The 24,086-nt window shown below is 41.2% G+C and overlaps 1 protein-coding gene across 1 annotated transcript in view; it reads left to right on the forward strand.

Annotated features, from left to right (window-relative positions):
• The first annotated feature begins 7,002 nt into the window (after window positions 1-7,002).
• EIF3H (eukaryotic translation initiation factor 3 subunit H) overlaps window positions 7,003-24,086 on the forward strand; it is a 99,107-nt gene continuing 82,023 nt past the window's right edge. Inside the window, exon 1 of the mRNA XM_068396704.1 lies at window positions 7,003-7,136. Within this exon, the coding sequence (XP_068252805.1) occupies window positions 7,017-7,136 (120 nt within the window). The 5' untranslated portion in view covers window positions 7,003-7,016. The remainder of the gene's footprint in view (window positions 7,137-24,086) is intronic.

Consider the following 24,086-nt stretch of genomic DNA (forward strand, 5'->3'; position numbering starts at 1 on the left):
CTTTCATTGATTTCAGGGAGAAATCAGTTAACTGGGAACAGAGAAGTAGAATCTTTACATTGTGGTGATAAATGACATATACTCTTTATGCTTACATAATCTTCTAACTTGATACTATAGGAAGAGTCTGGCTCTGCTTAGAAACATACAATAACTTTGTGCAAATATCTTTTCTTTGGTTTACAGGCCAAAATTAGCACTTAAAATGTCTCAGTCTTTTTTATCAAATGCATTTTCAATTAGGCAATTTTATTGTTAAGTCTTATGTCATTTTTTTGTTCTTATTAGTTGTATGCTAAAGGTTTTGAAGTGCTATAGTAAATGGTCCATTAATCATAAAGAACAGCTATAAACACCTGGAATGTAAAAGGAGTGGATAAGAACAGAAGGTAACTAAAAACACTTATTGGAAAACAGTTATTGAAAAAAGCAGAGAAAAAGTTGAGCAGTGAAAAAAAAACAAACAACTTTCCCAAGAGAAGAGCTTATCTTTTTAAATATTTCCTGCATGTGTAGAAATACCTTATTACGCTACTGTCCAGGAGAGATGCTGCATTTTTTTAATATAATGCTTTTACACTTAGTCAAGCAAATGCTAGACGGTTGTCTAAGAGCATAGCTGAAACCACGCATGGCCTCTCAAACCTCCATTCTTACAGAAAATAAATTGAATTTTCAAAGCTCACGTTTTGTTCCTGTAGTTCCTTTATTGCATTTGATGTTTGTCCCTGGGGGTTTCTGTGCTGTTGCATCTCCCACCTTTACCATTTTTCTATCACTCCTGCATCTTATTACTTTCTATTTCCTATTTCAAATAAAAAATCCAATAAAACCAATTTCTTCACTTTGATTCTTTTGAAGAAAATTAGAAAAAATTGTGGAACGCACTTCAGTATTGGTACCAATAACTTCTAAAATCACAATTAGCCTCCTGAGAAATACTAGTACTTAAAAATTCTTTGGCACAAAATGCCCGTGAAGTTATGTAGCCTGATCTTAATTTTTCATATTGAGCTCCCCTGTGGAAAGCAGTAAGCATTGGATGAATATCTGACACTTCAGGAGACTATTATTTATCAGTGAAACAGAATGTTGCATATGCTGTAGAAATAAGTACGCAAAGGGCCCGACTTCAGTGACTCGCATGTGGTGATCAGTGGTATCTGAACAAACGGGGTGTAGAGTGCTACCTTATTTATCAGGGAGAACCTTTGTTAGCATGGGTTGATATGCCAGGGGATATTTCATTTCCTTTCGACTTAAAATGCTGTGGTCAGCAGAACACAAATGGCTGAAAAGCCTGAATTATGTCAGGCTTATACACAACGCTGCTTCCTGAAGCTGTGGTTGGTATTTGGAATTGCTGGCACATGGCACACAGTGCTACTGAACATAGCTGTAGTTATATGGTTCTATATAGTTATACAAGCATGCACTTGGCAAAACTGCGTCTGCTGGAGAGACCTGAGGGTCCCCGTTACATCTTCTTCTGACCCCTTTTGGGGTTTTTTTGAAACAAAGGAAAGGAACAAATGAGCATTTAAGAGATCTTGTCTGTCCGATGGCTTCTGAAGTGTGAGTCTTCTTGCCATCCTTCTGTTTTTTCCCTATCCTGTGTGAGGGAGGTGAGCGAGAGGCTGGGTGGGTGTTTAGCTGTTGGCCGGGCTCAACCCACCACAGATACCTTCACAGACACCCAGAGGGACCTTCTTGTCATAAGGATTTTCACTCTCCCTATGAGATATGAGAGTAGTATGTAAGTGAGAGGCTAATACCAGAAGGCATCCTGTGAATAAGAAAGGGATTTCAAAAGGAGCAAAGAGACTATGCCATGTGTAGAATTATGTACAATAAGCTTTTTACTTGAACTTAGGGATCAAGTACAGCCTTGCAGTCACTACAGTTCTCCCAAATACAAGCCTTACTTTACACAGAAAAGATGTTAGATTCTTACTTCATTTTTAAGCAATGCATTTGCCTGCTAGGGCAGAGTAGGTACGTTACACACAATGACACACTGAAAAAGGTCAGTGATATAGTCATATGGAGATGTGCCACGTGCCCGTGTCTCTTGATGTTTGAAAGTTTAAGCCTGAATACCTCCTCTCTTTGAGAAAAAGCTTTTCTGAACTTGAAACTTCCGTAAGGGTGCAAGATATTACAAGGCCATTTTAAGTTTATGTTAGGACGATCTGTTGCCACTGAGTTTTGGAGATTATTTTGCTGGAAACAATTTCTTTTTGTAGATAATTAATGTTGTTTTAGGCAATTGTAGTTATTAGTGCAACTTTGTATTTGGGGTGGTGTTGTGTCTCAGTGCAAGTACAGACTGCTGTATGTGTATCCTAAGTGATTCTTCCCTATTCTTCTCCACTTCGTGATAATGAAATTAAGGTGTTCATTATGCTTAGAAATATTTGGAATTGCTGAGAGGGTAGGGAGGAAAAACACAGAATTCAGACACGACCCATTTAGTAAGTGGTAACAAGTCATTGCAGGTTAGCCGATCTCTGGTAACTATTCATGTGCATGGTCTTAGCCTGCAGCATACACAAACAAAATTCAAGTTGGTTCAGCCCTTAAGGTAAAGTCAGTCTAACAATTTGGAAGGGATTACATCTTTGAACCTTTAATCAGATAATTTCCATTTAGCAACACAAGTGCTGCTCATAGCACTGATATGGTGCAGTGGTGCTGTGGAGGGAAATGACACATCTGTTACACCAAGGCTGTTACTTAAGCAGGACTAGAGAATAAAAGGGTTTTGTTTGGTTCCAGCTGTCTTTTGATTTAGACTATCATTTAAAAATGATTAATGGAGTTTGTGCACTACTTGAATTTTCTAAAATCTTTTGCGATGGCAGTCTTCTGTTTTGTGGTTTGCCTGAGTAGCTTGGGCAATGTTACCAGAACTTTTCAGTCTGACATCCTTTTTATGGCCTCCTTTTCAAGAATTCAGTATTTTCAATGGTGAAATTTTCTGCGGCCTCCTGCCTCCAGTAATCTGGTGAGTTCTGTAAAGTAGAAAGTTGATATTTGTGTTTCATTTTTCATGTTCATCATAATTAACCAAATTGACTGAATTATTCTGGCAGTGCATTAAGTAATGTGAGCCCTATGCCAGTCCCTTGAATAGGGCTATTTTGGGTGCCCACAGCAAACTCTTTGACCATGCTGATGTTCTGTGCTGTAGCTACTTGTTGGTTTTGGGTTTTTTTGTGTGTTTTTTTTTTTTTTTTCTTTTTAAATTACATTGAGTTTCTGTTCAAAAACTGATAGGCGGGGAAAATGTGTCACATTTGTCTTATCCCAGGAGTTTTCATTCCTTTTCAGATCCTTAAGAATTTGCCAGTGGTAAAGCACCGTGCATTTACTGACAGAAGGCATGTTTTTTCTATTTAAATACCTTTCACCAGCATCTTTGAAGTAGTCCACAGACCTCCAACAGTCCATGGACTGGAGTTAAAAACCGCTATATTACCATAATACTGTTTACTAAGCTTCACAGAATCACAGAATCACAGAATGTTAGGGATTGGAAGGGACCTCGAAAGATCATCTAGTCCAATCACCCTGCCGGAGCAGGATTACCTAGACCATATCACACAGGAACGCGTCCAGGCGGGTTTTGAATGTCTCCAGAGAAGGAGACTCCACAACCTTTCTGGGCAGCCTGTTCCAGTGTTCGGTCACCCTCACCGTAAAGACGTTTTTCCTCATATTTAAGTGGAACCTCCTGTGTTCCAGCTTGCACCCATTGCCCCTTGTCCTGTCAAGGGATGTCACTGAGAAGAGCCTGGCTCCATCCTCATGACACTTGCCCTTTACATATTTATAAACATTAATGAGGTCATCCCTCAGTCTCCTCTTCTCCAAGCTAAAGAGACCCATCTCCCTCAGCCTCTCCTCATAAGGGAGATGTTCCACTCCCTTAATCATCTTCGTGGCTCTGCGCTGGACTCTCTCTAGCAGTTCCCTGTCCTTCTTGAACTGAGGGGCCCAGAACTGGACACAATATTCCAGATGCGGCCTCACCAGGGCAGAGTAGAGGGGGAGGAGAACCTATCTCGACCTGCTCACCACACCCCTTCTAATACACCCCAGGATGCCATTGGCCTTCTTGGCCACAAGGGCACACTGCTGGCTCATGGTCATCCTGTTGTCCACTAGGACCCCCAGGTCCCTTTCCCCTACGCTGCTCTCCAACAGCTCTGCCCCCAACTTGTACTGGTACATGGGGTTGTTCTTGCCCAGATGCAGGACTCTACACTTGCCCTTGTTATATTTCATTAAATTTCTCCCCGTCCAACTCTCCAGCCTGTCCAGGTCTCTCTGAATGGCTGCGCAGCCTTCCGGTGTGTCAGCCACTCCTCCCAGTTTTGTGTCATCAGCGAACTTGCTGACAGTGCACTCTAATCCCTCATCCAAGTCATTAATGAATATATTGAATAGTACTGGTCCCAGTACCGACCCTTGAGGGACTCCACTAGACACAGGCCTCCAACTCGACTCTGTCCCATTGACCACCACTCTCTGGCTTCTTTCCTTCAGCCAGTTCACAATCCACCTCACTACCTGATCATCCAGACCACACTTCCTCAGTTTAGCTGCAAGGATGCTGTGGGAGACCGTGTCAAACGCTTTACTGAAATCAAGATAGACCACATCCACAGCTTTACCATCATCTATCCACTGGGTTACATCCTCATAAAAGGCTATCAAGTTGGTTGAGCATGACTTCCCCTTGGTGAAGCCATGCTGAGTGCCCCTAATGATCCCCCTATCCTTGATGTGCCTAGAGACAGCACCAAGAACAAGTTGTTCCATCACCTTTCCGGGGATGGAGGTGAGGCTGACCGGTCTATAGTTACCCGGGTCCTCCTTCTTGCCCTTTTTGAAGACTGGAGTGACATTCGCTTTCCTCCAGTCCTCAGGCACCTCTCCCGTTGCCCACGACTTAGCAAAGATGATGGAGAGTGGCCTAGCAATGACTTCCGCCAGCTCTCTCAGCACCCGCGGGTGCATCCCATCAGGGCCCATGGATTTATGGACGTCCAGGTTGCTTAATTGGTCCCTGACCCAGCCCTCATCTACCAAGACAGATTCCTCCTCTATCCTGACTTCTTCTGGGGCCTCAGGGGTCCGGGGCTCCTCAGGACAGCCTCCAGCAGTATAGACAGAGGCAAAGAAGGCATTCAGTAACTCCGCCTTCTTTTTATCCTCTGTGTCCAGTGCCCCCACCTCATTCATCAGTGGGCCTACATTGCCTCTAGTGTTGGCTTTACCTGCAATGTATTTGAAGAAGCCCTTTCTGTTGTCCTTGACCTCTCTTGCAAGGTTTAATTCCAAGGAGGCCTTAGCTTTCGTAGTTGCCTCCCTACATCCTCTGACAACAGACTTCTATTCCTCCCAAGTGGCCAGCCCCTCCTTCCATGATCTGTACACCCTCTTCTTCCACTTGAGTTTGCCCAGCAGTTCCCTGTTTAACCATGCAGGTCTCCTGCTACCCTTCTTAGGGTTTCTAGTTTCCTTTAATTAAAGCTATTTGATAATATTTGTAAATTAAAACTGGATATGCATGTGTATATAACAGCAAAGTGAAATATTAATATTGAATCAAGCAACTTTGTTCTCGAGAAAAACTTCAAAAGGCAATGCCAGTAGCAGTGCAACATTCAGTCATGGAAACCTGTGAAGGGTAGGACTCAAATTTGCAACACCTACGTGATGGCTGAGCTCATCGGCAACAGCATACTGCCTTGAAACTCTGTGTCGTTATTGCATCAGCCTCTCTACAAACCCATTTTTTAGAACAACACTCTAATGCCGCTGCACATACACACTTCAGTCTCTTTGGGGCACAAGGCATGTGTGACCTCAGTGACGCCGCAATTCTAAACTTCACCCATTATCTCCATTTAACAGATTTTTCCCAAAGAGAAATCTAAAGTGGGATTCATCACATCTAACTTTAGACATCTGTCGTGAGGTGTTCTTAGCTAAACTGGGTATCTATGTCTCTTGTTAGTCAACACAGATCTGGTCAGTGATATCAATCAATCAGATGCATTTAGGTTTACCTGCTGGGGATGATTATTACACAAGATTCTTTGCCTGAATTTGTTCCAGCCCTGATGCAGGCAGCTGGTAGGGAATATTCTTGTGATGTTAAGGCCATTTTATAGGAACAGGCAAATGCTAGGTCTGTGTCTGCTGGAAAACACAGGTACATCTTTGTATTGGTGTTGGTAAACGTGTTCCTCTCCCCCAGTTAGAAATCAGTGTCAACTACACTGTTGAAAAGGTTAATGGTGAATTTTTATGAGGTCACATATTTGGCATAGTGTCTGGAAAGCACTGGAGTGTTTGGTATGTCTACCTTTCACAGCCCACTCCATTTTTCAGAAGAATGTGTAGGGTTTGAAATACTTTAAAAAAAAAACCAAAACAAAACAAAGAACCAACCAAAACGAACAGCAAAGCAAAACCAAGTTAACTTTTTATACAACAATTCCCTTTCCTGGGAACAACATGAGTAGTTGATAGTTCAAGGTTTTGTTTGTATCTAATGTTAAGATTTTGTATCCCCTCTCAGTGCACGGATGACTCGTTATTCGTCCTCAAGACAGATACTCCCGCCATTCCATAGCAGTCTGCTTTTTTAAAGCTAAAACCCAAAGCCTCCAAATCTATTATCTCTTGGGAGTGCTTCTCCGTCGGTATGAAGCTGGTTTATTCGGTGTCAGTGCTCCCCACGAGCAGAGCCTCCCTCAGTCCTGCTGGGAGCCCTCACGGCAGCCCCTGGCCAGGCCTGCCCCAATGCCAGAGCTGTACCTTGACGTGCCGCTTACCATGCCCCCGCCGCCATCCCCGCGCCGCGGCAGCCCGCGACGGCATCGCGCATGCGCCTCCCCCCGTCGTGTTTCCGCCCGGAGCCGTTTCCCCGTGCGCCGCCGCGGCTGCGCCGCCGCTTCCGGCGTTTTGCTTTTCTCTTTCCGGCCCGTGCGAGGGGAAAGATGGCGTCGCGCAAGGAGGGCTCCGGGGCTGCCGGCAGCGGCTTCGGGGCCTCGAAAGGCAAAGGCAAGGCCGCCGCCACGGGCGACTCGGCCGTCAAGCAAGTGCAGATCGACGGGCTGGTGAGCGGAGGGGCCGGGGCCGTCGCTGGCGGAGGGGCGGGCGGGGCGGCTGCGGATGCGGCCGGGGCCGCGTGGAGCCGCCGGCGGGGCTGGTCCCGTCTGTGGGGCTGTCTCGGGGCCGGGGGGACAGTGACCGTCCGGGGACCGGGGCCTCCTCCTTCTCCTTTCTCCTTCTTCTCTCGAGCTTCCTAACCCGTGGCCAGGCTCCCCGTAGGCTCGTCCGTGGGGAGGGGAGCGCCTCCCTCCCTTGTGGGAGCGAAGGCCGGGACAGGGCAGGAGTTAATTGCTGTTAAATGTTCCCTTTCTTCCTTCAGCTCCGCTGCTCTGGTGCCCGGGTTTTCTGTTTCCACCTTTCATAGCTCAGGTTGTTGAAAATGCACAGGTGCAAGAGCTGGTGAGCACGGTGGGTTTTTCCCTCATTAGTTGTGCTCTTTGCCTTCGTCAGGACTGCGAACACCTGCTATGTTTTATTAATAAGGAATAAAAGAAAACGACGGATTGAAGGGGTTTAGCAGAGATGAAGCCATCCTAATAGAGGCGATCCTCGCAGACCTTAAGCGGAAGAGTGTCTGCTGAAGTTGGTTCTTGGCTTTGCTGCTGGATGTTTTTGTGTCAGTTCATGTCTCATTGATGTTACTCACAATGACATAAAGTGGGGAAAATAATAGTTACTTAAACTTCTTAAGGGTAAAAGAGTTCTTTGTTACTTCTTCATTGTCTTTCCCAAGTGTCACCAGAACACTGTACAGCTGAAGTGTGACGGAGAATCAGTACACCAGTAATGACAAGGAAGATCATAATTCTGGGGCAAGCCTTGAAACCTACTTGGCATTTATTAGTGATAGTCCCCAGTCATCATTCTGGAGTTACACAGTATAGTAAATGTTTGGGAAGAGGAGGAATAACCTATTTATGTATGGTGGTTCTTATGAAAGAGAAATTTGAATTAATTAGAGTCTTTCTGCAGTATTCTGTTTAACCATCTGCGTATCAGTGGCTCTGGTGCACAGAGCATTTTCAAGGAGTGGTGAAAACTGACCAATCGTGAAAAGTAGCCCTAAAAGTATAGCAGCTGACAGCAGGCTGCTGCTGTTGCAAGCAGGCTAGAGCCAGAGGGACGGTGCTGTGTGTGTGGCTTTTTATTAGCAAGTTTGAGGGAACAACGAAAAAGGAAATAGTTAAGAGCAGAATGCAGGTTGGCACCTTTAATTCCATTTCTCTGTGTGTAAAAGCTGTTTTATCAGTTTTGGACTTAATAACAACTGCTAAATTTCATTTCCTTTGTTTCTGCTTTAATGGAATAAAGAGAACAGATGTTTCAAAACTCTTCTCTATCAGATGTGTAATCTGCTTTGTGAGCTACTGTTCATTCAAATCGACTATGACTAGCCCTGATGGTCTAATTCTGACAGTCCAGCAAATACCTATGAATACTTTTTGCTTTATGCTTTTTTTTTTTTCCCCTGTCCTTCTGTATTCTTCTGGTACCTCTTGCATGGAGTCTGTAGGGAGGAAGGTAACTTACTGAAAACAGTGGAAAGCTTTCACCTTTCCACCTGCTGAAGGTGTCTCCCAATGGATCTTACACAAAGCGTTCTCAGGACACTAACAGTGTGGTTCACAGACTTCCATGACACCTGTGGTGAAGAAGAGTGTTGGCATAAATTTGCTTGCTTTGTGAACAGAGTGGCTTCCATTGCAAGTCCTCAGAATGTCTTACTGAAATTCTGCTATAACATTTCTAATATCTTACTGATTTAAATGTCTCATCTGTGCTCTCACAAAGTAACAAGACTTCATCAGTCATCTTGATAATGATGAGGGTGACTATGTGCCAAAACCGGGGATGAATTACGTGGGTGTCAGGGAAGTTAACGATCTCTTTCTCTCCACTGGTGCTTCATCTCTTGGCAGTGGCATAAGTAATCCTTTCAAATGGGACTGCTTTGAAAGCAAAGGTGTGCTATGTAGATTGCTTTTGCATCTGTGTGTGCAAAACAGAAGATGCATCAGTCTTCTGTGTATGTGGTAATGTGAAAGTACTTTAGAAAGCTTGTTATTTCAGAGGAACAATAAAGTGAAAGAAAATAATATTAGTAATGAAGAGAAGTAGTTCTAAATGTCAGTAAGTTACCTTAAAACAATACATAATGATGCAGCAAATACCTACTTTTCTGGACTCCTTTTAAATTTGGTACAAGTAGAGCATCCTATAGTTAACTTCTTTCTTATTTTAAACTGAATAATTCCTTATTTCATTACATAATGGTGTAACTTGGATTTAGATCAAGTGCAATTTTGTTTCAGGTAATGCAATTTTGTTTCAGGTAACTATTGTAAATTAAAAAAACACTGCCATGACAGGAGTAAAAGTGAACAATGAAGCCCTAACTAATAAGATAGGCTAAATTCATGTAACTTTTACAAATATTAGTATATTAGAGTATTCTGCAAAAATAGTAGCACCAAAACTTAGGAAGATTGAGCGAGAACTCTGTCATGTTGTAGACGCTTGATAACTTGATTGAAGTACCTGAATGCTTGCTTATAAAATGCTTCAGAAATTAAATGTGAACATACATTTCCGATCTTCACGGTTTGACAGAAAGGAGGGGAAAAATACAAGTCTGTACCTTTTTCTGTCAGCTTTTCTGCTAGATAATTAAGGTCTCAGTCATAAAGTGATACAGCAGCTAGTCATATGTATCAGCATGATAATGAGATTCCAAGTATTTTATTCTGGTTTTGATAGGTTAAACATGGTTTTATTTTCTGATTTCACAGAATCACAGAATCACAGAATGTTAGGGATTGGAAGGGACCTCGAAAGATCATCTAATCCAATCCCCCTGCCGGAGCAGGATTACCTAGATCATATCACACAGGAACGCGTCCAGGCGGGTTTTGAATGTCTCCAGAGAAGGAGACTCCACAATCTCTCTGGGCAGCCTGTTCCAGTGTTCAGTTACCCTCACTGTAAAGAAGTTTTTCCTCATATTTAAGTGGAACCTCCTGTGTTCCAGCTTGCACCCATTGCCCCTTGTCCTGTCAAGGGATGTCACTGAGAAGAGCCTGGCTCCGTCCTCATGACATTTGCCCTTTACATATTTATAAACATTAATGAGGTCACCCCTCAGTCTCCTCTTCTCTAAGCTAAAGAGACCCAGCTCCCTCAGCCTCTCCTCATAAGGGAGATGTTCCACTCCCTTAATCATCTTTGTGGCTCTGCGCTGGAGTCTCCCTAGCAGTTCCCTGTCCTTCTTGAACTGAGGGGCCCAGAACTGGACACAATATTCCAGATGCAGTCTCACCAGGGCAGAGTAGAAGGGGAGGAGAACCTCTCTCGACCTACTAACCACACCCCTTCTAATACATCCCAGGATGCCATTGGCCTTCTTGGCCACAAGGGCACATTGCTGGCCCATGGTCATCCTGCTGTCCACTAGGACCCCCAGGTCCCTTTCCCCTATGCTGCTCTCCAACAGGTCTGTCCCCAGCTTGTAGTCATACATGGGGTTGTTCTTGCCCAGATGCAGGACTCTACACTTGCCCTTGTTATATTTCATTAGATTTCTCCCCGTCCAACTCTCCAGCCTGTCCAGGTCTCTCTAAATGGCAGCACAGCCTTCTGGGGTGTCAGCCACTTCTCCCAGTTTTGTGTCATCAGCGAACTTGCTGACAGTGCACTCTATTCCCTCATCCAAGTCATTAATGAATATATTGAATAGTACTGGTCCCAGTACCGACCCTTGAGGGACTCCACTAGACACAGGCCTCCAACTGGACTCTGTCCCATTGACCACCACTCTCTGGCTTCTTTCCTTCAGCCAGTTCACAATCCCCTCACTACCCGATCATCCAGACCACACTTCCTCAGTTTAGCTGCGAGGATGCTGTGGGAGACCATGTCTAATGCTTTACTGAAATCAAGATAGACCACATCCACTGCTTTACCATCGTCTCTCCACCGGGTTATGTCCCCATAAAAGGCTATCAAGTTGGTTAAGCATGACTTCCCCTTGGTGAAGCCATGCTGAGTGCCCCTAATGATCCCCTTATCCTTGATGTGCCTAGAGACAGCACCAAGGACAAGTTGTTCCATTACCTTTCCAGGGATGGAGGTGAGGCTGACCGGTCTACAGTTACCTGGGTCCTCCTTCTTGCCCTTTTTGAAGACTGGAGTGACATTCGCTTTCCTCCAGTCCTCAGGCACCTCTCCCGTTGCCCACGACTTAGCAAAGATGATGGAGAGTGGCCTAGCAATGACTTCCGCCAGCTCCCTCAGCACCCGCGGGTGCATCCCATCAGGGCCCATGGATTTATGGACGTCCAGGTTGCTTAATTGGTCCCTGACCCAGCCCTCATCTACCAAGACAGATTCCTCCTCTATCCTGACTTCTTCTGGGGCCTCAGGGGTCCGGGGCTCCTCAGGACAGCCTCCAGCAGTATAGACAGAGGCAAAGAAGGCATTCAGTAACTCCGCCTTCTTTTTATCATCTGTGTCCAGGGCCCCTACCTCATTGGGCCTACATTGCCTCTAGTGTTGGTTTTACCTGCAATGTATTTGAAGAAGCCCTTTCTGTTGTCCTTGACCTTTCTTGCAACGTTTAATTCCAAGGAGGCCTTAGCTTTCGTAGTTGCCTCCCTACATCCTCTGACAACAGACTTATATTCCTCCCAAGTGGCCAGCCCCTCCTTCCATGATCTGTACACCCTCTTCTTCCACTTGAGTTTGCCCAGCAGTTCCCTGTTTAACCATGCAGGTCTACTGGTACCCTTTCTTGACTTCCTACCTGGTGTGATGCTCTGATCTTGAGCTCGGAAGAAGCAGTCCTTGAATGCTAACCAACTATCTTGGGCCCCCTTACCTTCTAGTACACTGTCCCATGGGATTTCCCCTAGCAATTGCTTGAAAAGGCCAAAGTTGGCCCTCCTGAAGTCCAGGGTTGTGATTCTGCTAGCTGTTCTGTTCCTGCCACATGAGATCCTGAACTCCATCTCGTGGTCACTACAACCAAGACTGCCCTCAACCTTCACTGCTTCTGTTGAATGGGTATTGCAGCGTAGACTATGTGATGAATAGAAATATGAGATTTCTGTTAATTCTTTTAAGACAATATAGTGATTTGCTTTGGGTTTATTTAGTAATAAAGATTAGTAGTGGCAGCCTGTGCTTGTTCTACAGATCACTACATTTAACTCATCCCTAGTGAGTAGGGGTGTGTAGTCTATATAAGAATTTGTACAACTGTAAGGGACAACATGGATTTAATTGCATATTATGGGAAGTCCTAATATGTCACTGGTTTATGCTATCATAAAGTGCTTGTGCTGATTCAGCTTGTATTGGTTCAGTGAACAAAATATCCCATGCGTTTAAGTTTTTACATTGAGCTTTTGTTGATATAGCAGTGTGTCAGAAAAATTATATGCTCAATGAACAAACTTATAGTGAAAGCAGTTTCCGAAGTAGGTGGTCTAGTCTTGTTCTTTGCCAGAAATGTTAGATATCAAAGGGTAAGAAATGCCTCCATAAACTTACATTTACAGTGTGCTTTTTTCTTTCAGATGCGATACAAACTTTTTTAAGATTTCATGTATTAAGTTTTTGACCATTCTGAGAAAAAGATGGGAAGATGAGTGCAATACATCACATTCTGTTGTCTTCACTTCCTGTTGTGGAAGTTTCAACAGTGTAATTTGAATAGAGGTTCCATCGTGTTCTGTCCACTCAAGTAGCCCAAAGAAAACTTTTGCTCACGTTAGTAGTGGTCATGTGCATAGGATATTGCTGTCTGTTTTTATTTTTGAGGGGGGGGGGCGGTGCGTAGGTGTTTGGCCTTCTATATGGCTGTAGTTAAGCAGTCTTTTCATTTTTCCACTTTTTTTTTGAGATTAGCAGTTACCTGATCACTCAGACCTGTGATGATCAAGATTACGAAGAGGTTTATGAAGCATCTTAAATACCTTCTGGAGTTCTTAGAAACAGTAATTGTAAATTTTGTCACGTGTGTCCATTTGCAGGAGTCACAGAAGAACAAATGATGCTTTTAACGTAAGAACTAAAAAAACCCCATGACTGGGTTTCTGCAGCTTGATTTGCAGTAGGCTTTTGGACATAATTAGAGCTCACACCTTCTTAAAACTGTTTCTCCGTTTGGAGTACTCTTAAGCTTTTTTTTCCTTGTGCGCATTGCTTTATAAAGGCATTTTTGGAAGGTGAGTGAGCTTATTCTTCAAATATAGTCTCTTTACTCTGCGCAGCTGTCTACTTGCATGGAGTCCCTAAGAATTTATTTCTTCAAGAGAGCTGTCTTTCTTAAGTTTAGTGAAGTCACCAGCAACTTTGGAACTATAGGTGGAAGAACTTATGTATGAGCATGGACATCATAAATTTTCCTTCTATAGTGAACTAGACTAATAATTCCACTGGCTTAGTGTCTTGTACCATTGGAACATGCATATCTGATGGGGTCACCTCAAGCTGTTTTGTGGTTATATTTTAAAAGAAACACAGGATTAAGATCACCTTATGATCATCTTTTGCCATTTGAGAACATGATGGAACTCAGACATATGAAGACTAAAAAATACTTTGTTTTCATATTAGTTCTGGGACCTCTGCATACTCTCACCTGCCTGGTGGTAGATCAGGGCAGCCGATTCCAGGTGTAGCAGCTGCATTCACAGTTGATTGCAACTGTATTTAATTGCAAGAATGTCACTTAGAGATTGGAAGAGGTGTGGTTGTGAACAGACACCTAGGATGTCTTGTCCCTTGCAGATAATAAAATTTTGTCTCTGTTCACCTTTTTATTGAAAGAAAGGATATATAATGTGCTTTTTCTAAGTCTCACATATGGAGGAGAAAGGGTAGCACAGCTCTGGTGTGTGTGTGTGCGAGGGATGCATGGAAGGAAATAATACCGGCTTTCTTCCTAGTTGCTTGTGTGCAACAGATAGTCTGATCCCTTTTTCCTGCTGCATGGAGAAGCAGTGACAGACACAAGATGTGTTGTAATGTGTAGCTTTTACTACACTTGCTGGAGGCCCTTCTGATTTTTTTTTGTGTAGATAGTGGAGCCCAGGTATGTAAGAGAACCATATTATAGCTTGAACACTTACGTATTTCTGACAAAATTCACAGGTGTAGTTTAGAGTAGGTTGTGCATGACTTTGTGAGCTGTTTCTTCAGTGCTTATAAGCTTGCTAGATTTTCAGTTTGATGGTTGAATGACTCTTCATAGCAGAGAACTCAAAAGCCACTCTCAGGATCTTCTCCCACAGGGGTAATAATTATTACACACTGTCAAAATAAGTATAAAGCAGTGCCATAATTTGCTTACCTTTCTCTTTTTTTTTGCAAGAGGTGTTGGTGGACTTTTGTTTGTTGTATTTCTAGAAATTCTTTAGTGGGGGCTGAATTTTTTTGAATTCAGCTGCTGGAATTAATCAGATTGGGTTCACTGACCTTATATTATTTTCCTTCGGTAAGGTAAGGTGCAATAAATTTCAAACTGAAAGCTGATGGATTTTAGAACATTAGCAGTAGTTATTCCTTTGAACGGAAAGAAATTTTCAGGTTAGCTGAATAGACATGCTGGTTTTCTAAGTACCTACCTGTGCAGTCAGGTGACCTTCTGTGTTAATTTGTGAAAAGCAAAGATACTTGTGCCATGCTGTTTCTTGCAAGAAAGCAAGGAGGAAGGTTGGATTACCAAATTTCTTCATTTAGTGATTTCAAAATGAAGAGTAAAATTCATAAATTTGTTGGAACTTTTACAAGACTCTTGTACCTACACTTACTAGTCTGAGTAGTCTGAATTTGTAAAGTTGGGTGTAAATATTAATTTTCCTTGTTTCTGCAAAACTGATATTTAGGCTGAAGTTCAAACTTCAATTGCATGCCTAAAACTTTTGTGGCTCTTTCTAAAAATCACATATTTTCTGGGAGTGTGGTTTGTCATGCTGTATTGTTGATTTATACAAATAGCTATATTGAAAAAAACCTTTTCATGGACTCATATGAACAACTGGTTCAGTTTTTTTCATATCTTGGTGTTTGTTTCCTTAAAGCTAACAAACATAATATTTCCTCTTTTTCATTCTTTGTCCTGTACTCATTTGGGATCTGCATTACACCATGGAGATAATGTAACAAAAAATATTGTGTTTTTGTTTGGTGTTATGGCTGTCATGAAGCACTACTGTGTTGTACAGGGTTTCAGATATAAACCCACTTGTGGATTATTGCTGTTTTCTTCAGAACGCTGTTATTTTCTTGTCTTCTAGTGGAAAATTTAAAATGAGAGAGGGTGAAAAGGAAATACTGTGTTAATTTTGTGTTTATTGGATTAATGATAAAGATACTGGGATTTCTTACATCTGCAGTTTTAAATAAGAGCCATTGTAACAATATAAGAGAGTATAATGAACTAACCTGATTAGTTGCATTTCCTGGTATTTATTATCTCTTAAATTGTAGGAGTTTTTTTCAGAATTACTATTCTGCTGCTGTTGCATTTTTTTTATTTGGCCTTTTTTACATATGCACTAGGCTATAGGCTTTAACTGTATGAGTGCCAACTTTTTGCTCTGTGGTGCCTTTGCACAGCGAAGTGAGTAAATGAGGCAAAGAGGACAGAGGAACTTGGTGGTACTAAAGTAACTGTGCTGTGAGCATGAGAGCAGGTGAAGTGAGTGAGTTTGTTGTCATTAAAAGGTCTTGTCTTGCAGTTTGCTGCGTTATTACAATGGGAGTTTGCAGGCTAACCTTGTTTCATGTTTGTAGCAACTGTTCAGCATTTGCTTTTGCAATATTGATGTTATTTTCAACAAAGTAATCGTATGTTTGATAACATTATTTAGGCTCAGTATTGCATTGCTTTTCTGGAAGTAGCAGGTTGATGGCTGTAGGGTGTTGTGAGACTTTGGTTGTTTTTGTTCGTTTACAGGCTCGTTTCCTATTGCTACGTAGCCTCATCTTGCAAACTTATACTCTTGGGTAAGCTAATTCCTGGGATACACAAAAGTTTAGTTTTGTATAAGGAAGCAGCATGCAGGTTCTCTAGTTCTTAAATTGGCTTTTGATTGGAAGTACCAGGAAAGACTGTAGTCCTAATAAGAGATTCTGAATTTCCATCAAGGCCTGGAGACTTTTCTAGAGTGCTTTTATGGTGAAACTTCTAACCCTACTGAACTGTCTGAAATTGCACTTAGCAAAGGCTTCCTCTGCATGTTTCTGCAGTTCTCGCAATTTTAGTAGCGATACCAGGCAAGATATAAAACTGTAAAAGCATAGATGAACTCGTGTATCACTGGGAGACGTAAGATCAGATAGCATGAGTAACATTTTTACCAGATGAGCACAAAAGCTTATGTAATATAGAAATTAAACTAATATTCAGAAACAGAGTTACTCCATGTGACGGACTGCAGGTCGTGTCTGACTACTAGTATGTAGATAATGGGTATATCTTCTTCTGGGAAGTGTGCTGGCTGCTAGGCCTAGTAAGTGTTTTTTATTAAAGTTTGCCTTCAGAGTGGTCACAAGGAAGTATGTTGTTACTGGGAAGCTGTTTCATTCTTTGCAAATCCTCTGCATGAGGATATTCTAGGAAGGAGAGTAAAAGTAAAGGAAAATAATTCATCATCTAACTAAATCCTTAAACACCAACAGATGACTTTTTTTTTTCTTTTTGAAATCCTAATCTCTTGAATTTATGTATGCATTCAGAAAATTATATCCAATAATGCTTTTGGAGAACACGGTGTGGACAGACTGAATAAGGTTTTCTTATATGTTACTCTTACATAACAGTATAACTGGAGCCTTAACAACATACTAAAGCATTAATATGCACATTGCTTTTATTATTTCATTAATGGGTGTGATGTTTCCTTTTTTATTAAACCACTGTATATGAATTCTTTTTACACTTCTGCCCATTGCACACAGATTTTACATACTGTAGAAAGAAACAAAAGTTCTGTAGGCTTCTCAAAATGACAACAGGTTTCTATTCCTTTATCTTCATAGCTGCTGATGTGCAAAGCCTTAATACTAGTAATAAATTGCCATTCTGCAGTTAATGAATATTGCCAGGGCTTTCAAGAGAAGCCTTTATGGATAGCAATGGGTGAGGCATAACTGAATCTTTAGGCCATCAAACTCTAAGATGAGGATTAGAGGCCACGTTAATACTCAAAATGATCTTCTAATGCCAGGTAATATTTGTTCCAGCTATTTAATTCTATGAATCTTTGAATATATATTTAGGTGCATGTTTTAAAGTTTGTATAGAACTTAAGCTAAGCCTTAAGATATCCTTGTCTATTTAAATTAAATATAAAGTTTTAGAAATTGTATTCTCATCTGTGGTATGTAGAGGGGGTTTTATTTTTTAACATAGATAAAAGCTTGTGAGACTACCTTTAAAAATAAAACAAAAACAAACCCCAAAAAACCCCAAAGCCTATTGTTATTGAACTGTTTTTCTTTTGTTACTCAATTCACATTTGTGGTATTTAAGTTGCTTGTGCCTTGTTTTCTTATTACCAGTCATTTTTGTCCTAAACGCATGTGATATCATATCCCCAGCTGTTGTTAGGGAAGGCCTAGTCAGCTTCTTGGGTGAGAAGCTCTTTAGGATGATTTGTTCAATCATAGGAAATAAAACAAAATGATCTCATGTTTACTGAAAATCAGTTTTTGAGACTCATCTTGTAAATGTTCTTTTAAGCATTTTTTTTTTTTAAATGATAGATTTTGACCTTCTTGGGAGGAAAACAATCAATTTCTGTAGTGTTTGAATACCTCTCATTTAAAGTTGGTAATACCACTGAAGCCTATATTGAACTGGCTAAAAATCTTTGACGTTTTCTCAAGTTGTGAAAATTGTGCTTTTCATAGATTTTCTTGTGGTTTCTTCCCTCTCCTTTACCCTTTTTGAAGACTTGGCAAAAATGCCCAGACTCTGTGTTCTGCCTGCTGTTCTCAGTGCGGTTTCTTGACATTGCAGAGCTGTGGAATGGGATTTCAGGATATAATGTCCCTGTATTGTATTTTGTGTCCTCCAAAGGAGTTTGAATGGAATTTTAAGTTGAAGTTTAATCTCTTTGACTTTTCCTTGAACAGTTTCCCTAAAAATTTAGATCAGATTAAGGTGACACTGAGAGTTAGTGTCTGAATTGAATACTAGCTTGACGTGTTCATGGATGCCTTGAACCATGGTGAAGACAGAAGTGTTTTGTATTAGTTGGGTGATACGTATATACTTCCTATTAATCTTCAGGTACAATGAGTTGCATGAATATAACCCAGAGGGGAACTTCTGACATATAATCCATGCTTACATTCAGAAGAGAAAGCATTGATGTGTATTAGCAAGTTGAAAGGGGAAGAACCTCCTTGGAATATAACACTTCCCATTTTTCAGTCTTAGTGAAGTGCCAGTGAAGTTCTGAGGCATCACACTGCGTTGGCTTTCTCACCCCTTCTTCCCCCGTCTGGCTACCTCTGTTTATAACACTGCAGCAGGACAGTTAATAGTGATCTATGGAAAATGTCCCACAGTGTCTGACTTGCTGGACTTTATGAGTTAGCTTTTTCTGTTACCAGAGTAACAGTGCTACAAATCAAAGTGGTAGAGTTGAAAAGTGTGCCAAGAATATTACCTGTTTTTGCTGTTCTTTATGACTCTTTTTACATTGGCACATTTCTATTTAAAGCAAAATAAAAAAAGATCCGTGTGTTGGTTTTTCTTTTTGTTATTTTGCTAACCTAGGGTTCCTTCAGTTCTGGGTCTGTGACTGTTTTTTTCTAGCAAGGAAGAGACATTTGTTTTTTTTTAAATTGTCAACTCTTGTTCTTGCTATTGATTTAATTCTTAAATATAGGCACTATCCCTTTGGAGATTTCTTAACCTGAAATAGGTAAAGTACTCATGCTTAACCAACTTGATAGCCTTTTATGAGGACATAATCCGGTGGATAGGTGATGGTAAAGCTGTGGATGTGGTCTATCTTGATTTCAGTAAAGCATTAGACACAGTCTCCCACAGCATCCTCGCAGCTAAACTGAGGAAGTGTGGTCTGGATGATCGGGTAGTGAGGTGGATTGTGAACTGGCTGAAGGAAAGAAGCCAGAGAGTGGTGGTCAATGGGACAGAGTCCAGTTGGAGGCCTGTGTCTAGCGGAGCCCTTCAAGGGTGGGTACTGGGACCAGTTCTATTCAATATATTCATTAATGACTTGGATGAGGGAATAGAGTGCACTGTCAGCAAGTTCGCTGATGACACAAAACTGGGAGGAGTGGCTGACGCACGGGAAGGCTGCGCAGCCATTCAGAGAGACCTGGACAGGCTGGAGAGTTGGACGGGGAGAAATCTAATGAAATATAACAAGGGCAAGTGTAGAGTCCTGCATCTGGGCAAGAACAACCCCGTGTATGAGTATGAGTTTGGGACAGACCTGTTGGAGAGCAGCGTAGGGGAAAGGGACCTGGGGGTCCTAGTGGACAGCAGGATGACCATGGGCCAGCAATGTGCCCTTGTGGCCAAGAAGGCCAATGGCATCCTGGGATGTATTAGAAGGGGTGTGGTGAGCAGGTCAAGAGAGGTTCTCCTCCCCTTCTACTCTGCCCTGGTGAGGCCGCATCTGGAATATTGTGTCCAGTTCTGGGCCCCTCAGTTCAAGAAGGACAGGGAACTGCTAGAGAGAGTCCAGCGCAGAGCCACAAAGATGATTAAGGGAGTGGAACATCTCCCTTATGAGCAGAGGCTGAGGGAGCTGGGTCTCTTTAGCTTGGAGAAGAGGAGACTGAGGGGTGACCTCATTAATGTTTATAAATATGTAAAGGGCAAGTGTCACGAGGATGGAGCCAGGCTCTTCTCAGTGACATCCCTTGACAGGACAAGGGGCAACGGGTGCAAGCTGGAACACAGGAGGTTCCACTTAAATATGAGGAAAAACTTCTTTACAGTGAGGGTAACTGAACACTGGAACAGGCTGCCCAGAGAGGTTGTGGAGTCTCCTTCTCTGGAGACATTCAAAACCCCCCTGGACACGTTCCTGTGTGACATGATCTAGGTAATCCTGCTCCGGCAGGGGGATTGGACTAGATGATCTTTTGAGGTCCCTTCCAATCCCTAACATTCTGTGATTCTGTGAAAGTACCCACATCATGGTGGTCTGAGGGTTAAAATTTCAATGTGTCTTGTCAATAGCTAGCAGTGTGTCTTGTCTTGCTAACAGAGCACAAACTTTAAATGATTTGTAAGAGTGTATTGGTGCACTCAGCATCTACTAAGTGTCATGGTAAGTATACTCTAGTGAGGCATTTAAAACGAGAACATCTGGTATCACTTCATACCGTGAAACTAGTGTGCTGACAAAAGGACATAATCTAAATGTGGAGGGGGCTTAAATGTGCTGAGCAGTGTTACACTTCAAGACTTGAAGGGGAAAATATTATTTCAAAACAGCTTTTTTTTTTTTTTTTTCTGTGTGCAAGGAGAAATAATGTGTTGCCCTCTACACTACTGTCATTAACAGTAAAACTCCTCATTTTTTGTTCCTGTTATGTGCATATCAGACTGGTCTCTTGCCTTGTAATTATGTATGTGTAGCTGTTGAAAACTGTAAATTGTGCTCTTGTGAGAGCTATTTGGCTGTGGTAATACCAAGGAAAAGGGTATTTCCACCAAATATCTGTCAAATAACTTACAACATTTTAATGATTTAAATGTTACGTCAGAAACAGATGAAATAATAAGCATTACCTTTGTGTCTTACTTAGGTGTTAAATTTGACTCGGATATATGCGAGTGGGGAGGCGACAATTGCTGGCTTTGCTGCTGAGACGATGCATTATGTCTTCTTGCACACTGAAACATTGTTAGGTATTCTCCTTTGGTTTTCAGTTTATTGTGACAAAATTAGACCCTTCCAGCTGACATACAGCATGGTGCAGTTGAGGGAAGCATACAAGATACAGCAGGCCACGGGTAGAAAAACAGCAGGTACAGATACTGAAAAGGCCCTTTGTGGTGTGTATAAAATGAACATCTTTTATGCCCTATTATGCCTTAGGACTTTTTCTTCCACCTTTTAAATAAATCTTACAGACCTTATGATGAGCCTTGTAAGAAGGGGAACAGCTCTTTTGTTTTTTCCTAGTCTTTGAAAAAAAAATAATGTATTTTCAACTTATTGTTGCTATAGTCTTTTTTTATGAATCTTTCTTTACCAGAGATATTTTTTGGATATGATTACTTTCTGTGTTATTTTTCCATATTTACACACATGCTCAAAATACATTCTCAATGATGGTACAGTTTTGAGCATGATGGTTTTTCGTATTTTCTTTAATCTTCAGGCAGTGTTAAGATGGCAGAGATGTGATACCTGCTTTAACAACAATGCTTAGCAGTTCTGTTATGTTACCACGTAACACAATGGTATAATCTTAATGGAATGTAAATAAATTGTTAAGGTAATAAATTGGAAAATTTCAGGCTTGAATAATAAGTATTCTTGTTAGTATTTTGTAAGATTATTCAATAATCTAAAATCAAGAGTGCAAAACAAAGACAATATAACTTATTTAACTTTGATAATGTCTTTTGTAACATGCATACACAAGGTTATTTAGGAATAAGAGTGGGAATATTCTTGAAGGCCTTGTATGTGGATATGTGTTTCAGATAAGCATTTTATTAATTTCTTTTGGCTTAATCTAATTTTAAAGTTAATAGGCTTATTTACTCATTGGAGTTTGAAGATGCGCCTGAATTTTGCTGTATGTGTGCAATAACAGGCTAATTGTCTTTTATAAATATTTGGGCTTTTACTGGAAAAGGAGGGTTAGTATGTTGCTGTGAGCGTGTAAGGCTTGTCAGTCTCTGCCTTTGTTCTGCTTACACGTTGTATCCTGCTTTGCAGTCCACTTGCTGCGCATCCTTCCCGTTCCGTGGAGCCCCGTATCCGAGCAATAAGCAATATACATACCTATTTGTGTTAAGCAAGTGTCGTGCCCATTTGGTGTTTAGGATCTTGGAGGTGTAAGTCACTTCTTGTCAATATTTGAGTTTTTTATGTATCTCTGAGGAAAATAAGCAATCTCATTGACAAAATTCTTTATTAACATAGGGCTGAATTTTGAGCACTTAAGACTCAGTTATTTTTTACTATTACATTATTATCAATGCAAAAAAATAACTGTTTTAAAGCCTTTTAAAGTTTAGATGACATACAGGATATTTACTGCAGCTATCATATAACTTTTTGAGAAAAATCTGAAAGCCATACCGCCTTATCCACTGGTGCTCTCAGTGTTAAATTTAGAATGATTGTTTTTACTCTCACTGTCACAGTAGCTGTTATTAGAAATGGAGCTCTTCTGGAAGTGGTTTTCACATGACATGATGATAAGAAAAAGGCAAGTCTTATCTCTGTTTGAAAGTTGGGTAAGCTAAAGCTTACCAGCAATAACTGAGTTTCATGTTTTTTCCTCAATTTTATACTCTGAGCCAGCAGGAAAACTGAGACTCAGTCCAGGCTCAGTTCTCTGGATTACACTACCTGTTACTAGGAGGATCTGTCTCTGTTGCAGACCCTTAGCCACATAACCAAGCATTTGCCAGAAAGGATAAGTGCTTGAATGTGGAAAAAACTGTTGCACAAAAGGTTATAAATTATTAAAATGACATGGAAGTAATGTCCAGTAGAGATTTTACTGGTTACTTGGAAGCATCTGTTGAATGCATATGGAAGTCATGTTTTTAAGACACACCCTTAAATAGTATATGTATTCCAGTTCTGTTCGGCAGGGTATGGTCTTTGAAAAAGATCAGTAGTCTCAGATCAGCCCCCCCTCCCTCCTCCCTATCTAGCTCTGCCCTATTTTACTAATTTTTGAAGGTCAAATAAGATAAGGGTAACTGTCTTGCAGTTTTTTGTCAGCTTCAAAATGGTAGAAGTTTGGCACAATCTGATAAAAAAATAGGCTGTTAAATAAAATTTGCTACTGCTGCTTTTGGCTGTCTTTAAATCTTTTTATAGGAAGTGTGTAGAACTTTATAGAAGTTGAGGCTGAGGAGAAAACCTTTTACTTGCAAATACGCTGCTAGCTCAGTGAGCACTGTGAATAGTTGAACGATGGTGATTCACTAATACACAGAACATATGTATCAACTGTATGTTGAAGTATAAGCGTTAAGACTCTGGTGTATCGAGCAGAAAATGTTGAAACTGTACCTGCCTTTATTGCTTCTATATAATTTCCATATGTTGTACTCTAAAGAGAGTGTATTCATCAGCTTTCATTCTTGAAATGATGATTAGGTATTGAATTTATTAAAAATAATAAATATAAATTGTATTGGCAATTTACAAAGATTGCCTAAAGTACTGGATGTTTTCAGAAGATTTGAGTTTCATGAGATTTGTGAAATAGGGGAAAAAAATACAGTAAGTTGTCCTGGGGAAGTGCTCTGTCCCACTTGTAATGAGCAGAATTCTGGACGTTAATCTTATTACAGCCCTGTCGCTGCCTCCTAACAGTGTGCTAATAACATCTAATGCCCTGCTGCTTGCACGATTGAAATGCTTGGGCTCCCTCACAGAAATATTTCTACGAGGAGGTGATGCTGTGGTACCTGTGGCCCTGGTGGTTTCCATGGGAATGAGCGTGAATCCACATACTGTGAAATGTGTTATGAAACTTTGTATTGCAGAGAAATACATTATACCAGTGTGTGAACAGGGCAATGGAGAATTTAAACACATAAATGTAATGATGCATTTTTACTTACGTTGAGGCAATGTTTGAAGTGTACTAATGGCTTTTGACCAATCATGGAGATGGTTGTTAACCTGAACTGTTGAGCAGTCTAAAAAAAACGAATGAAAACGTAGCGGGACAAAAATCAGGAAGAGATTGGTCTGTTT

The sequence above is a fragment of the Nyctibius grandis genome, chromosome 3 (assembly GCF_013368605.1).
Source record: "Nyctibius grandis isolate bNycGra1 chromosome 3, bNycGra1.pri, whole genome shotgun sequence".
NCBI lineage: Eukaryota > Metazoa > Chordata > Aves > Nyctibiiformes > Nyctibiidae > Nyctibius > Nyctibius grandis.